Source organism: Nilaparvata lugens, chromosome 8 (assembly GCF_014356525.2).
Source record: "Nilaparvata lugens isolate BPH chromosome 8, ASM1435652v1, whole genome shotgun sequence".
Classification (NCBI taxonomy): Eukaryota; Metazoa; Arthropoda; class Insecta; order Hemiptera; family Delphacidae; genus Nilaparvata; species Nilaparvata lugens.
The window spans coordinates 35,331,649-35,350,346 of record NC_052511.1 but is presented as its reverse complement, the minus strand read 5'-3'; the positions used below and the strand labels follow the sequence as shown (position 1 = coordinate 35,350,346).

General features: G+C 34.6%; 1 protein-coding gene across 1 annotated transcript in view; it reads left to right on the top strand.

The window, feature by feature from the left end:
- Positions 1 to 18,698, top strand: part of LOC111048260 (acetylcholine receptor subunit alpha-like) — a 492,391-nt gene that overhangs the window by 379,228 nt on the left and 94,465 nt on the right. The window contains exon 6 of the mRNA XM_039434650.1: positions 16,179 to 16,359. Within this exon, the coding sequence (XP_039290584.1) occupies positions 16,179 to 16,359 (181 nt within the window). The remainder of the gene's footprint in view (positions 1 to 16,178; positions 16,360 to 18,698) is intronic.

Here is an 18,698-nt window from a genome sequence, read left to right as displayed (position 1 = left end):
GATGAAATATTTTGCTAATCAATTATTAATTCTGCAATATTAAAGGACGATCTGGCAACAGAGCAAAGCGAGAAAGAGATAGCGCTATCCGCGTTGTTGAATGATAGACAAGGACACTAGGACAGCAATACCATTGGTAATCAAACACTGCCATTATAACGATGACCTCACTATAGCAGCACTTGATGGGTAGGGATTTTAAACTAAGGAAAGTTTGTCTTATTCGAATTTTGAATAGATAATATAAATTACTTGTTCAAAATATTGTACTCTCCTATGAAATTCTGAAATACTTTCTGAATATCAATGTACAGGAATTTATTCACTTCACCACAGATTGCGTATTGAAGTATTCTAACAAGACACATTTTATTTACCATGAGAAAATCATTGGAAGACCCACCGTGCCCCACTCCCATCAGGCATTCCACATCGGAGTGTTACTCCAATATCTGTTGAAGACGAGCAAAAGATTACTCAAAACCACAACCCTCCTTCCACGCCTTATTTTTTCACGAACACTCACGACGTCTAACGTTACCAATATAATCGATTACCATTTTTTTTGCCTTGAAGCTTTCAGCTGACGACCGAGAAGAAATGCACACAAAAATCGGAAAAAATGTACAGTGTACGAGAAAAAACGAAGACTGAGCAGGAAAGGGAGGACTCAAGAGAGAAAAAACAACGAGAAGAAAAAGAGAAAGAAGAGATGCATGGTTGAAGGTGTAGGAGAAGAAGGGGTGTTGTGACGGTGAATAAGAAGGAAGAAGAAGAAGAAGAAGAAGAAGAAGGAGAAGGAGGAGAAGGAGAAAGAGAAGGAGAAGGAAATGGAGAAGAAGGCAGGAGGTGGAGAAGAACAAGAGAGGAAGAAGATGAAGGAGGAGGAGGAGGAGGTGGTGTTGGAGGAGGAGGAGGAGGAGGAGGAGGAGGATGATGGGCGGGAGGAAAAAGCCTCTTCTTAGACGTACAGTCACTACAAAAAGTGAATAACATGAATCTGTGCACCATCATAGCAACAAATTGATTTATGGTGCTGATAAATTACTAGGAGAAATCTGTCTCTTCCTGGAGTATTTTCTTCGTTTCTTCTTCACAATCTTAACTGTAACTTACTGCCTTCCACATATGAACAACAACTTCGAATTCAAACTCTTTCAACTCTTCAACTCACTACAGTGAGCTTGTAATGTATTGATATCGTACTTATTTCTTCATAGTAAACCTGAAATTAACACAACCGATTCTACATGCACAACCATTCAACATTTATATTTTCATTTAATCACTTAACATAAGGTTAGAAAGGCACAAGGTAACTTGCGCTTAGATTACTTTCACATTTTCGGATTACACACTGCAATTCACAATCCAATAGAGAAAAAAGCAGTATTAATGCTGGAACATAATGATATTATTGTGAAACATTCCTATTTAACATTTCCTCATAATGGGAGTCCAGACTCTGAGTGAAATTATGAGGTCACCTCAACATATATATTGTTGAATTGTGACTCATTAGATTTTGTTTATAGACTAGCATTTATTTGGTTTTGAAGCATCTACATTTATAAATTGACTTTATGAAAATGATTAAGGACTGAAAATTTTGTGAAGTGAACAACTTGACTTGTCCTATTTCGGACTATGTGTAACCTTATCTAAATTTGGGAGAGGATCGAATAGTACAAGGTTACCTTATTTCTTTCTCTCACTATCATTCTAATGATGTACTGTCTTATTTTAGGGATCAATAAATAAATAATTTTTCACTCGTAATAGTTGAACTCTAGATGAATTCCAAAGGAGTCCAGTCACTTCCAACCGGAAAATGACGTCATAAAAAATAACCAACGAACCAAACAGATGACAATGAATAGGCTACATGTGATTTTAAGGCGGTTGAACTGAATTGCATCTTTTTGCGACCTGCCAGACGATGAAATAGACAGTATATGAAAATGTTGAACTTTAATGTCTATTAAGATTTATAGATATTTTGAAATCGTAATTACTTGAATGTGTTTAAGTATGAATAAACTCTGTGATTCAAGTTCATTGTGTCTAAGTTTCATAAATCTGTGGTTTAAGTTCATTGATGATAATAATAAAAACACAAAGACAAATTATCCTAGATAATGAGTTTGTTTAAATTTCTATGGGAATTCAAATAAAAATGCCGCTTGGGAAGAGTACAGACCTCCGTGCTAATTTTGTGTTCCATTTCAACGACAATTCTGCCACGAATTATCTAAAAACCAATTCTCATAAAATGTGTCAAAAGAATAAATCAGAATTCCATAATCAGGTAGGCTAACTAGTGTCCAATGAGAGTTTACACATTCTGAAAGTTCAATCAACAGATTAAAAATACTTTCGGGCTGATAGCAATAACAGTTCCACTGACGGGAAATGAAACAACTTTTTTCGAAAAACCTTCCGCGCCCTACTTTCTGTGACCCACTTTTCAAAAGTTTTTCTGACACAAACTTTGTTTGAAAGTGTAACTGTGTTCTCTCATTTCGTTTATGATGCTATGCATAATTTACTCGGTCCTGCATCTTTTAATCCTGTTTATATTCATCTGAAATACAGCTTCAGTTTGTTGATTATGAGATGTGAATTACAGCTAGATAGTAAGTGTATCAACTCGTATTTTCTCTATTGTATTCTTGAAGAAATTGCTCATTTTATTTTTCATATATTATAGTATGTCTGAGTCCATATATATCTAGATGTACTATTCATATTTGTATAGATCTTTTTAAATGAATCAACTGTTATTAACTCCTTTTGTTTTCAAATACACGTCATGTTTCGGAATCTTTAGGCAGCATATAACAAGCATAACAATATTACAAATACTAGTAGTTCTGTGAACAGTAGACGTCACGCAGTATTCCTATCCACAAGTACCAGATTTCAACTGTTTTAAATGTTAACAAACTCAGTTCACGTTTGAATTTGTATTTCATCCAGTTGAAATTCATCCAGTTCCGTGATGATCTTTCTATCTGATGAAAATTATTTTTTTAGAATCAAAAATATTATAATTTCTCCAGCATTATTCAGTTCATTTGTTTATTTTTATTCACCTATTAAATTAGTTTTTTCGAATGTGAGAATAATGATACTGATGGGCACGCATAATAATACTATGACTGCAAAACAAGTTATTGAAACCAAAGACCTTTTAAAGCTGCGATTAGACCAAATTTATTAAAAAAATGTTGATAACTCAATCCTTTTAGATTATATTAGATTGAACATAATTTATCATACACATGATGAACATATGTGTTTGTCAACTTCCGTTCAATCTATTAGAATCTATAAGGATTAAGTTATAACCATTATGTTAATAACTTTGGTGTTAACCCAGCTTAAAGATGCATACCTCTCTAATGTCTTTGGAACTATAGACCTTATACAAATACAGTGATAGACTGGCTTCTCCACACATCTGTGATTTATGGTTAAATGGCTTCTCCACACACTTGTCAGCTGATTTATGATGAATAATTCTATTGTCTGATTTTTGCTCTAATATTGGTGTATGGAGGAGGCTCATTTTTCCTTCTATATTATCCTTGAAATGCAAAATTTCCAAAAACCTTGTATATACGTCGACGCGCAATTAAAAAAGGAACATACCTGTCAAATTTCATGAAAATCTATTACCACGTTTCGCTGTAAATGCGCAACATATAAATATATAAACATATAAACATTTAAACATTGAGAGAAATGCCAAACCGTCGACTTGAATCTTAGAACTCACTTCGTTCGGTCAACAAGTATAGTTGACCGAATCGAAGCTGAGGTCTTAGTTTCGACTCGTGTCTGTTTGTTTGTACCGCAGTTACAGTCGCTGTTATTGTACGATTTGAATAAAATTTGAAGGATAACACTAAAGGAAAAGGAGTCCCCTTCAAACACCAATATTATCATAGAAATGAGACTATAGAATTAACTATTCATCATAAATCAGCTGTCGAGTGGATTATTAATTGCATCCAATGATGCATGCAACTAATAACTGAAAGTAACATGATATTTTCTCTCGACCTTTCTCTGCTTTCAAGTCGGGCTGCCCTGTTGCCAGTATGTTTTGAAGGAGATTAGCTTTCGATGTTAGAATTTTTGATACAACCAACCCAACAGCCATTAGTCGTTTTCACACCGATATCTCGTCGACACGACAGGACAGTAGAGAGTTTACTCTGATGGACAGTATAGACGGAGGAGGTTGTTGTTTATAACTGAGCGAGGTCTACTGTTCACAGAACTACTAGTAGCACAAGTATATTCATTCGGGAATGGGTATGCCTATTATAGTGAGGTCCACGTTATAATGACAGTATTTGATCAACTTTCGTTTTGATATCCTTGCCTATCATTCGACAAAGCCGGTGGTACTATCCATTTCTAGGTCCACAACGATGCCAGTTATGTTTTTGACGGTGTAGAGCTACATATAATTAATTAATGAAGAGAATCGGCATCGCTATTCTTTTATTTTTATTCAACTATTAAATTAGTTTTTTCGAATGTGAGAATATTGATACGGATGGGCACGCATAATAATACCATGACTGCAAAAAAAAATATTGAAACCAAAGACCTTTTAAAACTGCGATGAGACCAAATTTATTTAAAAAATGTCAATAACTCAATCCTTTTAGATTATATTAGATTGAACATAATTTATCATACACATGATGAACATATGTGTTTGTCAACTTCCGTTTAATCTAATAGAATCTATAAGGATTTAGTTATAACCATTTTGTTAATAACTTTGGTGTAAACCCAGCTTAAAGATGCATACCTCTCTAATGTCTTTGAAACTATAGACCTTATACAAATACAGTGATAGACTGGCTTCTCCACACATCTGTGTAAGCACTTGTCAGCTGATTTATGATGAATAATTCTATTGTCTGATTTTTGCTCTAATATTGGCGTATGAAGGAGGCTCCTTTTCCCTTTTATATTATCCTTGAAATGCAAAATTTCCAAAAACCTTGTATATACGTCGACGCGCAATTAAAAAAAGAACATACCTGTCAAATTTCATGAAAATCTATTACCACGTTTCGCTGTAAATGCGCAACATATAAATATATAAACATAAAAACATTTAAACATTGAGAGAAATGCCAAACCGTCGACTTGAATCTTAGAACTCACTTCGTTCGGTCAACAAGTATAGTTGACCGAATCAAAGCTGAGGTCTTAGTTTCGACTCGTGTCTGTTTGTTTGTACCGCAGTCATAGTCGCTGTTATTGTCTGATTTGAATAAAATTCTAAGGATAACACTAAAGGAAGAGGAGTCTTCTTCGAACACCAATATTACCGTAAAAATGAGAATTAATTATTCATCATAAATCAGCTGTCGAGTGGATTATTAATTGCATTCAATGATGCATGCAACTAATAACTGAAAATAACAGTATTTTCTCTCGACCTTTCTTTGCTTTCAACTCGGGCTGACCTGTTGCCAGTATGTTTCGAAGGAGTTTAGCTTCCGATGTTAGCATTTTTGATACACCTTCCGCAACAACCGTTATTCGTTTTCACGCCGATATCTCGCCGACACGACAGGACAGGGGAGAGTTCACTCTGATGGATAGGATAGACAAAGGAGGTTGTGGTTTATAACTGCGCGAGGTCTACTGTTCACAGAACTACTAGTAGTACAAGTATATTCATTTGGGAATGTGTAGGCCTACTAGTAAATTCATTTATGGACGCATCAAATTGAGTAGTTCCTAAAGAAAGGATAAGCGTAAGAAGATATTAAGTAGTAATCGATAGTAAAACTATTACAGTATTTGCTTGTCTCTGGTTCTTGAAGAGTATGTAACATTTATATTATTCCGATATTTGTAATGTATATTCAAAGAAATGCAATTGGATGCTCGTGTCTCCCGCCTGATAAGGAACCTGTATTATAACCAAAAGGCCACAGTACGGGTGCAATCTGAGTTGAGTGAAGAGCTGGAAATCAAACGAGGGGTTCGTCAGGGCTGTGTGCTTTCACCACTCCTATACAGAGAGATTCACCTGAAACCGTCAGCAGTCCTTATGAATAACAGTAATGCTTCCAATTCAACCAATGCTGACAGTCTTAAGTAAATCTCTCAGTTTAAAGTAAATCTGTCAGTTTAAAGTAAATCTGTCAGTTTAAATTAAAATAATGTACAGTTAAATATAAAGTAAATCTATACATCATCCCATTGAACCTTTATATAGGGTGTTTCAGGAGTAGTGTCGAACATTCTAGGGTATTGTTCCTGAATGATAGGAGACTACGAATGTCATATTTGTAGTGTGCCAAACTCAGCGGTTATCCTTATAGCTGCCATTTTATTTTTCTCACTTGGGAATCTTCATCTCAAGTATCATAATTATAATTATCAAATTGTTAACTTTATTTTTAGTTTTGTTGATCGAAGGATATTTATCAGTTAGGATAAAGCATTGTAAAAATGATTCAGTAGATACCGACTCCTGACAGACAACCTTCCGGTTATGTCAAATTAGTCTTTTATACAGTTCACTAGGTTTATTAAGAAGTATTTTTTTGTTTTGAAAATTTTTTGTTCAATATGTTGTATGCTTGATGATTCGTTTGTTTTGTTTTTTAAATAAAGACGCTTATTATTATTATTATTGAGGAGTGATCCGTGGTCTAGTGGATAGAGTGCTTGCGTAGCAGCATAGAGATCCCGGGTTCGAACCCCTCTCATTACCAAAAGTTTTTTAACCAGATCACTCCCGTGTTATCGGATGGGCACGTTAAACTGTCGGTCCCGGCTGAAGTATGACAGTCGTAAGGCCCATTGACGGCTTAAATTATATATTCAGGCGGTGGAACATTCCCGAAAGGGAACTCCCCACCAACAAAAGCCATACGAATTTATTTTATTTTTCATTTTTTTTATTATTATTATTATTATTATTATTATTATTATTATTATTATATTATTATTATTATTATTATTCATCTCAAGAACGAAATATTGTATTGATCTGAAATTTGGCATGATTATTGTCTTGTCTCTTCATAGGGTAGGAAAGCCAACTTTCTCTCTTCAAGGAAGAGCAGAATAGACAGCTGCTTAGAGTCCACGGATTAATGCAAGAATAATACGAAAAATTATGATATTTAAAAAATAATTTTAAAAGAAAGTTATTCTCCTTTCCATAAAAGCTATTGAAGACTCCTGTATGTGAATGCATAAAAAAATGTAAATAAATCAAAAATTCAATTCAGAAGAAAATCGACAGCCTGTCTAGGCTAAATGCAAGAAAAGTAGGGAAAGAATGATGAAATTTGGAAATAAAGATGAATCATTTTTTCCTCCAGATACTGTTTAAAGTGCTTACTCCCTGAAACATAATACTGAAGTGTCACTTTTTCGCTCTCGGTAGTAAAAAACAGAAAAACTCCCTAGGGAGGAAAAGTAACTCCATTTAAATATCATGGGAAGCATCTATATTTTGAAAACTTACATTGTAATAGGTTAGAAGGTCTAAGCTCAGATAAGGAAGCAAATAGAGAAGTCAGTCATTGAGCCAACTACATTCAATATCTCAACCAGATTTGATCAACATATTAAATATAATGTTTGTATGATACAATATTATTACAAACTTCATATCACGATACTAAAAAAATGTATAAATATGTTTTATAATCCATGCTATTCAAAATACCAGCCAACGAATATTCCTCATTAACTAATCAATTTTGAAACAGGAACTTCATCATAGTTGTAGTTGTAGCGGCCATTGTTGTTTTGCTGACAGATAACGCTGTAGGCGGAGAACTGTGATTACAAGCCAGCTGTTTCTGTTTACTTTTCAGATTATGTTGTAACACATTGTTTGGTCACATACGTTTTAAAAAATAATTTTATTCGAAGTTCTTATAAAAATGTGTGTGGGGGAAAAATGTTTTGTCACTGACTCAAAAATCATGAGAGCCTCAGGAAAATTGTTGCCCTCGGCTTTACCTCGGGCTTCAAACTTTCCCCTCAGGGAGAAAAAAACAGTACTTTTCACTCTAGATGTACAAATAACTATTTTATTCTTCTCGCAATAGGGGACTAGGAGGACTCTAGTAGGAGGTATAGAAGACTCAATGAATTCAATTCAGAAGAAAATCGACAGCATGTCTATGTAAGGTCATCATCCAGCAAACTCTGCTACTCACTAACATAGTTCAGAATTGGAAACCGTTACAAATCGTTGACCAATGAGGAGAGAGAGTGGGCGGAGTTGAAAATATGACCCAACTTGTGCTGCCTTTCACAGGCAGAATGCAGAGTTAGATTACAAAATGTGGCCAATCGGGAAATGGTGAAGAATAAAGTGTAATTATTCTCATTATTCTCAAAGTGTAGATATCAAATGCTATCCAATCACATTCTGGCAGAATTGAGAATTGAGTGTAAGTTATAACTCGATTCAATCATCCATAGAGAGTTAGTAGGTAGACTTAATAGTTATTTGTGCAACTAGTGCGCAAAGTGACAGTTTGCTGCACCGAAAGAAACGTTTACGCCCGAGCCGTAGGCGAGGGCGGAATGGCTTCTTGAGTGCAGCAGAGGAACTTTGTGCACGTATTTCACATTAAGTTTCTCCTACAGTTACCATTGAATATGAAAAGTGGGTAATTATGGATAAAATTATGGCTGAAATCCATAAAATGTTTGTGTGTGTGATGCTGTTATTAATAGCAGCCATAATTCATTTAAAAATTAATAATCCAATTGAAGTTGAAAATTCTCAGCCAAAGTTTTCATTTTTATTCATTCAAGAATCAGAAAAAATACAGATGAAACAAAACTTCGTATTCAAAATACACGCCAAAAGCTGGTTGAGATGACTGCAAAATGGCTGAACCGACAAGCGCGTGACCTAGCGAGAAGAATCGTACCTATCTTCGTTTCATCCAGCTAAAAACAGTATTCAGATAATTATTTAGAATTGTGAATAACTAGAATTACCGAAAAATACTATTAAGTAAACTAAAAAATATTTATAAAATAACATAGACAACAGAAAATATTTTATTGTAGTATATTCTAATGTTATTTTGTTAATTTTATTGACATGGATTTCGAACGGTAATTATTTAACCTGAAAATTCGAATTTCAAAATGTGTTTTTGCTACATTCTCATTGCTTGGAGTTGAAATAGTTATTACTGTCAATAGAAAATAAAAATTATTTATTATTAAATGATGAGGAGTTATTATTTAATTATGATTCAGATAAACATTATTTTTGCTTTGGATTTCTAGATTGGGATTTTATCATATATATAGGGTAGCCATTGAAATGATTCTTATCTAAATCTAACCACAGTCATTGTTACCAACTTAATTTTGTTTTCGTGCAGTAATCCTTCATATAACCCACCAACTATTTTGTGTTGCCATGTTGCAAATCTGGAGTGCAGAAAAATTATTTTTTCCCGCACTAGAGTGGAAAAGTGATTCTTTGCGTTCTGTAATCAGTGCAGGAATGGCCACTTTTCAAGGTGACTGTAGGAAAAGATTATTGTGAATTTGTCAACCAGCAAGTGCTGTTACCTATTCGCAGAATAAAGAGATAGGTACGTTTTTCAAACTGCTGTTGACCTATCAGGAGAAAGTAGGCGTAGTCAATCAAGAGCTGTCAAAGAAGTTTGGAAATTCACCACACTCAAATTGTTATTCTTCTTCTTCCTCTTCTTCTTCTCCTTCTTCCTCTTCTTCTTCTTCTTCTTCTTCTTCTTCTTCTTCTCCCATCTTCTATCTTCTCTCTGTTCCTGTTCTCCTTTGTCGCTTCTCTATCCTCTGTCATTATCTAGCTTCCTTTTCTCCCTGTTCTATCTTATATTGTACATAGTCTACTCGATCTTTTCGTTCCTCGATCCTTCTTCCTGTCCTATTCTCTCCCTTCCCAATCAGTGAGTTCGTTCAAGGTGGCAGATATGACTTCGAGACTCATCGAAATCCAATAATCGGACCAACCATCAGAAATCGGGATCTCGTTAGCTCCTTCAGCCTTAGCTGGGAGATTCACTTCAACTGTCATCATCCCACATAAATTACACTAAATCTCCCCATCCGACCAACGCTGACAATAAGAAGTGAATGTCACTATGGCTAGATTTTCTTCACACTGACAGTATTCCTCATAAATAGCATCAATGCATTCCATCCAACTAACGCTGACAATTTAAAGTGAATTTCACTACAGCGAGGTTGACTCTAAACTGTCAACATTGCTCATAAGTAATATCATTGCTTTTCCATTCAACTAACGCTGACAGATTAAAGTGAATCTCAGTACAGCGAGATTCACTCGAAACTGTCAGCATTCCTCATAAGTAATATCACTGCTTTCCATCCGATCAATACTGACAGAATGAAGTGAATCAGACTATAGAATTATTCATCATAAATCAGCTGACAAGTGATTACACAGATGTGTGGAGAAGCCAGTCTATTAATGTATAAGGTCTATAGTTTCAATCAAATTGTGTGGTACACTCACACAACTTTCCTTGCTCATTGAACTGGGAGCCTGATTCTTAAACGACAATAATTTAGAGAAATAACATATGACGATTGGCGGCAACATAATTATTTGAAATACGATCAGACTACTGTATATGTGTGTATATAATGTTTTCAGAGTACTTTTTCCTTTGTGTAAATTGTGAAATCCGATGATTTTTTAAAAGTCGTCAAAACAGCTGTTCTACAGATGAAATATCTCGACTATGTGTTATTTTTATAGACTGCTCTACCTACCTACCTCATGCACGGGAAATAGGTTACAAAGTCCATTTCTCAACGATGGGGTGTACTCCCCATTAGTTTCCCAGGAAGGAGACTCATGCCAGTTGATGGAGCTGATAAATAACTATAAATTTGAAATAAATCAGTCGAGTAATTTTTGAGAAAATCGTGAAAAACATGGTTTTTCAGTAATTATTCGCCATTTTCTCGAGAATATTACGCAGCTCCTGCAATTTTCCTAGAAATAAGACTCATGTCAGTTGATAGGGCTTATAAATAGCTATCCATGGTGTAAATTTGAAGAAAATCGTTGGAGCCGTTTTCGAGAAAACCGTGAAAAACATGGTTTTTTAGTAATTATCCGCCATTTTTCTCGAGAATATTACGCAGCTCCTGCAATTTTCCTAGAAATAAGACTCATGTCAGTTGATAGGGCTTATAAATAGCTATCCATTGTAAAATTTAAAGAAAATCGTTAGAGCCGTTTTTGAGAAAATCGTGAAAAACATGGTTTTTTAGTAATTATCCGCCATTTTTTCCGCCATCTTGAATTGAATTTTATTGAATTTCATATTGTCGGGTCCTCATGGTATAAGGACCTTAAGTTTAGAGTTTCAAGTCAATCGGGTAATAAGGAATGGAGTTTTCGTGTTCACAGACATACACACACACACAGACCAACACCCAAAAATCAGGTTTTTGGACTCAGGGGACCTTGAAACGTATAGAAAACTTGAAATTGGGGTACCTTAATTTTTTTGGAAAGCAATACTTTCTTTACCTATGGTAGTAGGGCAAGGAAAGTAAAGCGTTCTCAATTTATAAGGTCTATAGTTTCAATCAAAGACATCACTAAAAACGTTCTCAATAGTATTGTTATTGATTTGTTCCTGCCATTAATTTGATTTGTGTTAAAGAACTCCAAGATCGATATTCAACGGGATAATCAACGTCCTAATCTATGCTCCACTAATAATCCCAATTTATGATTCTGATAATCTTCATAAGTACCAACGATTAAGATTCTCCAATCCCGTCATTAATTCTCGAGAATCTATTTCGCAGTTATAGAAATTATACATTGTTTGATAATGTTTTTTTAAGTGAGTTGATAAAATTGATTCTCTTCATAGTACCAACGACTATGATTCTCCAATCTCGTCATTAATACTCAAGATCCTATTCTGCAGTTATAGAAATTATACATTGTTTGATAATGTTTTTTTAAGTGAGTTGATAAAATTGATTCTCTTCATAGTACCAACGACTATGATTCTCCAATCTCGTCATTAATACTCAAGATCCTATTCTGCAGTTATAGAAATTATACATTGTTGATAATGTTTTTTTAAGTGATTGATAAAATTGATTCTCTTCATAGTACCAACGACTATGATTCTCCAATCTCGTCATTAATACTCAAGATCCTATTCTGCAGTTATAGAAATTATACATTGTTTGATAATGTTTTTTTAAGTGAGTTGATAAAATTGATTCTCTTCATAAGTACCAACAGCTGTGATTCTCCAATCTCGTCATTAATTCTTGAGATTCTATTTCGCATTTATAGAAATTATGCATTGTTTGATAATGTTTTTTAATGTGAGTTGATAATATTTATTCTCTCCATAGTACCAACGGCTATGATTCTCCAATCTCGTCATATATTCTCGAGATTCTATTCTGCAGTTATAGAAATTATACATTGTTTGATCATTTTTTGTGAGGAGATAAATTTGATTCATTGTCGTTTTGTGTGGATATATAGCAGCATGTTTTTGAATGTGAAGCTACTATGTTCATGAGACTTGTTTTCACAGAAAAAAAAGAACATAATAAGATGAAATAAATTTCTCCAGAGTTCAATTAACATTAGATACGGAAAGTAAACTCTAGTCATCATCATCATCATCATCATCATCATCATCATCCACGGCTCTACAATCCAAAACGGATCTTGGCCTCCTCCAGCAATCGCCTCCATTCTACTCTGTCCATGGCAGCTCGTCTCCAATTTCTTACACCAAGCCTCCTTGCATCTTCAGTGACTGAGTCCATCCATCTCAGTCTTGGTCGACCAGGGCGTCTTCTTCCTTCCATGTAGTAATTCATGATTCTTTTAGCCGGATATGAGTCATCAGCTCTTTCAACATGGCCTGCCCACCTGAGTCTCCTTACTCTGATAATAGCCAGTGCATTGGTGTGGCCGTACATATCATACAGATCCCTATTCTTTCTTCTGTGCCACACTCCATCAATTTGCACACCACCAAAAATTCGGCGTAGAATCTTTCGTTCGAAAATGTTGATCATATTCTCATCCAGTTTCTTTAGGGTAAACTATAGTGAGAAGAGAAAATCCCAGTCATTTCAAAATACTTATGACTGACTGAACATGAATAATTGTCAGAATAATTGAATCCGCCACAAACTCCAATGGATGATAACACTCGTTTATTGTCTGGATAATGTTCTATCAAATAATGTATCATCGCGTTTATAGTTCCAAAGTCACATGAATAAATCTATATTTTATTTTTTCACATCTCAAAAGACTTATTCACCTCACCATTAATAATCATGAGAACAATGATGATGACAATATGGAAATTGTAACAAAATCAATCACCAATAATAATAGAAAAAAATGATCACAGTCCAGAAACCACCAAACATCCGCTAATTAAATCAAACAAACCCAAACAGAGGACAATGATAATAATTATCGACTTTGTAACAGAATAAAACCAAAACAAGGTTCGGTCAAACAGTGGCATTCCCTTTGTCGTTACGGTACATGTTCTCCTGAAATAATAATTGCATTGACTCCACAAAAACCACTCGGCTAACAAATCATAATCACAGCCTGCTTTTTCAAACATGGATTGGAAATATGGAAAGAGAGAGTGAGAGAGAGAGAGTGAGGGAGAGAGAGAGAATGAGAGAGAGAGTGTGAGAGAGTGTGAGAGAGATCGAGAGAGAGATAGAGAGAGATAGATAGAGAGAGTGAATAAGAGAAGAAGAATGAGGAAGATAGAGAGAAGGAGAGTGATGGAGAGAGAGTTTTATTAATTGATTTTATGCCTTTATTGGGGCCGAGTTAGGACTCCAGGTCCTCTCTGCCACATAGAAATAGAGAAATAAAGAGAGAGTGAGAGAGAGTTCAAAGGGACGTAAATTATAAAAAATACGGTCCTGATTTTGGAGAAATCAGCGAGAATAAGCGAGAGGGGATTAGATTAAATTTCTTTAATTATGTTTGTAACAATATTTATTGGCTTATACACCAATTTACATTAAGTGACGGTCATGCTAATTATTCAACGAATTTTACAAAGTATAAATAATGAATCAATGAGAATAAAGATTGAATGCAATTATTAGAATAACGATAATATAATGAATTGTGATGTAACTCCATAAATCGGCGGTGTTTTACCAAATAATTGTCAATTTTCTGAAAATGATATAAAATAATATCCTTTCCATTAACACACGACCGGGAGAGAGAAAGAGGGTGAGGAGGGGAGAGACTTTGATTTATTGATAATATGCCTTTATCGGGGCGGAGTTAGGACTCCAGCTTCTATCTGCCAAACAGAAATAGAGAAATAAAGAGAGAGAGGAAGAGAGAGTGAGAGAGTTAAAAGAGACGAAAATTATACAAAATACTGTCCTGATTTTGAAGAAATCAGCAAGAAAGAGCGAGAGGTGATGAGAGAGAGTGAGAGAGGTTGAGAGATAGAGAGTGAGTGAGAGAGGTTGAGAGAGAGAGTGTGTGTGTGTGTGTGAGAATGAGAGAGAGAGAGAGTGTGTGTGTGAGAATGAGAGGGAGGAGTGAGAAAGAGTGAGAGTGTGTATGATAGAGAGTTCAAAGAGACGAAAATACTTTCAAAAAAATAATGTCCTTTTTTCGGTCACCTGTACTGCAAATATCTATAATGAGGCTCACTGTCAGTATTTGTTGAATGGGAAGCATTAATGTAACGTTACGAGAAATGCTGACAGTTTTAAGTGAATCTTATCATAGTTATGAACTTTTGAACAGTCAGTATTATTTGAAAGTGAAGCAATGTTGTATCCTTTACGGGATATGCTGAAAATTTCAAGTGAATCCTACTCTATTTTTGTTCTGCGCATATGCGTGTAGGGTAAATATATGACACCGCGTACATAATAAATAATGCATGGATGAATTTTTAAATAATCACAGTTGTCCAGTGAAACCCCGTTTTCATTTATTTTCAACGGATGCAACCGAATAATTCACAAAGCCGGATCAGTGTGAAAGGAACTTTGAGGGGGTAGGAAAATTTTTCGGTTAGCTACTGGGATGAAACAAGTTGCAGTATGATACCCTTCACTGTTGATAATTTGATTGATTATCATTCAATCATTATCCAATAATTGACAACCACTGTGATTTATTCAGTTTCAAAACGTATCTGAAAGATGTGTATATATCATACCATAGAGAAAAGATAGCCCAAGATTCTCTTATTCATTCAATCTCTTCTCCATGATAATACGTAATTGATAGGTGATAACGTTTTTTTCCGTCTCAGAGAATATAGAAACAAACGAATAATGTGGAATAGTAACATTAATATTTATGGTATCTTTTCTCTGATGTGGAAACGAGTAAATTGTATTATTTGAGTTTGGTTGCATCTTCAACCACGGGTTGATATTTACAAAAAACACATTGAATTGAAGAATACTGTGGAATACTTGAAGAACACTGTGAAATACTCGACGAATACTGTGGAATACTTGAAGAATACTGTGGAATACTTGAAGAATACTGTGGAATTCTGTGGAATACTTCAAGAATATTGTGGAATTCTGTGGAATACTTGAAGAATACTGTGGAATATTTGAAGAATACTGTGGAATACTTTAAGAATGCTGTGGAATACATCTTGAAGAATATGTGGAATACTTGATTGTATTTTTCGAGTTTAGTAGCATCTTCAACCACGGGATGATATTTACAGAAGCCACATTGAATTGAAGAATACGGTAAAATACTTGAAGAATACTGTGGAATACTTGAAGAATACTGTGGAATACTTGAAGAATAGTCTACTGTGGATTACTTGAAGAATACTATGGAATACTTGAAGAATACTGTTCACTCTGGTGCTGATACATTTCTTGGGATGATTTTCATTTCTTTTCCAGTACAAATGGTAATCATTTCTTCTCCAGAACTTCAAGGTAACCTAAGCTATCAATGCGAATTTACTGTTTGTTGTAACCTTTAAGTACACTCTGGTGCTGATACATTGTCTTGTGATAGATTGTCTTATCTTGTAACCTAACCTCACTTTTCACAGGAATTTAATTCATTTTCTCCATTTTATTTCTAGTGCGGACGGTAACTTTGAGGTGACCTTGGCCACTAAGGCGACCTTGAACTACACTGGACGGGTGGAGTGGAAGCCACCTGCCATCTACAAGTCATCTTGCGAGATCGACGTGGAGTACTTCCCATTCGACGAACAGACCTGTGTCATGAAGTTCGGTTCCTGGACCTACGATGGGTTTCAAGTCAGTTCACCTTAAATTTGAACACCTCAATAGAAATGTTTGTTTTCAGATTATATATATTGATAGAGAATATGGGTTTCAGGTTTCTAATTGTCGATTACACAGAACAAAAATGGAGTTCAGATTTGTAAATGTCGATTACATATATTGAAGGTCGGTTCATGGAACTACGATGGGTTTCAGGTCAGTTCACCTCAAATTTGAACTGTTCAATAATGATGATTGTTCTTAGATTACACTTATTGAACTAAAATAATATTATGGGTTTCAGATTTGTAAATATCGATTACACAAAACAAATATGAGATTCAGATTTGTAAATGTAGATTACACATATTGAAGTTCGGTTCATGGACCTACGATTGGTTTCAGGTCAGTTCACCTCAAATTTGAACACCTCAATAATAATGTTTGTTTCCAGATTACATAATTATATTGATAGAGAATATGGGTTTCAGGTTTGTAATTGTCGATTAAACGAAACAAATATGGAATTCAGATTTGTAAATGTAGATTACACATATTGAAGTTTGGTTCCTGGACCTACGATGGGTTTCAGGCTAGTTCACCTCAAATTTGAACTGCTCATAATGATGATTGTTCTTAGATTACACTTATTGAAGTAAAATATGGATTCCAGATTTGTAAATGTCGATTACACAAAACAAATATGGGATTCAGATTTGTAAATGTAGATAACACTCATATTGAAGTTCGGTACATGGACCTACGATGAATTTCAGGTTAGTTCATCTCAAACTTGAACAGCTCAATAATGATGATTGTTTCTAGATTACACATATTGAAAGAAAATATGAGTTTCAGATTTGTAAATGTCGATTATACGATTATACATAATTATTGAATGAAAGATTGGGTTTCATATTATTTATAAATATCGATTATGAAACTTTTAGTTATCATAGAAATGCGAAAGTAGAATACTCTGTAAACATTCAACATGATTATTTTCCTATAGTGAGATCCACGTTATAATGGCATTGGAGAAAGATAGGAGAACAACGTTGCCGAACTTCGGTCTTGTCAATGCCTTCTATAAACGGTAGCTGATACACGTTTAATTATGTAATATTAACTGTTCTCGTTCAAAATAATCAATTATAATTTATTGAGTATTATTTTTTAATAATTTCATAACGAATTTTCATAATTAAGATGAAATATTTTGTTAATAAATTATTAATTCTACATTGTTAAAAGACGATCTGACCAAGAGAGCAAAGCGAGAAAGAGATAGCGGTATCCGCTTTGTTGAATGATAGACAAGGATAGCGATACCATCGCTAATCTAACACTGCCATTATAACGTGGACCTCACTATATCAACAGGAGTGAGTTTCTTATATAAATTCAAGAGTTAAGATTTTAGTATGTCCTATAGAATTACACCATGATTAGAACGCTCAGCATACTGAGAACGGACTGGAATCGTGAAACTGATCAATACCAATTGAATAGTTCTGAATGGTTTCCAATATTTGCTGCTAAGGAATTAAAGCAACCACGATGAAGACTTAGTTGAAGCCCTTTTGTTGCATCACTCTCAGTTCTGAGTTGAGAAGAATGTTTTAGAATAAACTGTAAATCTTAATTTTAGTATAAAACCTACCAGTTTTTGGTATAAAATCTACCTATCCAAGAGACTGAAAATTGTGTCATAGTTCCAATTCTATCTGAGATCCCATAATTTATCTTTTTCATCCTATAATTATCATCATAATATCCTAGTAACATGTTGAGATATAGTTTGAAGCAAGAATTAGCTGGAAATACATCAATAAAGTTAACCATAACCATACCACGGGATAGTCTGTTTCACTATGAATATAGAATTCACTTGATAGAAGACTGTGCTCGAACTCTAGCCCATTGATCTCTTATCATCACCCACTCAATCAATCCTATTCAAATTTTTCTCGGAACTAAACTGGAATATTGAATTGATCTCTTTTCATTCTTCTCATCATATCTAAATCAATTTTATAAAGATTCAAATTTATCGTGATTAACCCTCAATTCAGGTAAATTTTGATCCTACATCATTAGCCTCCTCATTACACAAGCACAAGTCTGGAGCTTATGAAGGCATTATCCTCACCGAATATAAAAGTGTGTCACATTTGCCACACTGATATCATCAAATCACAATCGAGCAATAAACGTCGTTCAAATCGTGATTCGGACAATCCAAGAGGTACGTGCGTTTTTGTCGCAAAGTGTGGAACTGTCCCAGTGTTTCAGGTGGGTGACATTGACTTTCCCGTCACGTGCGTGGCTGTTTGTTTGAAGACGTCGATTTCTGCTCTGATTCACACAAG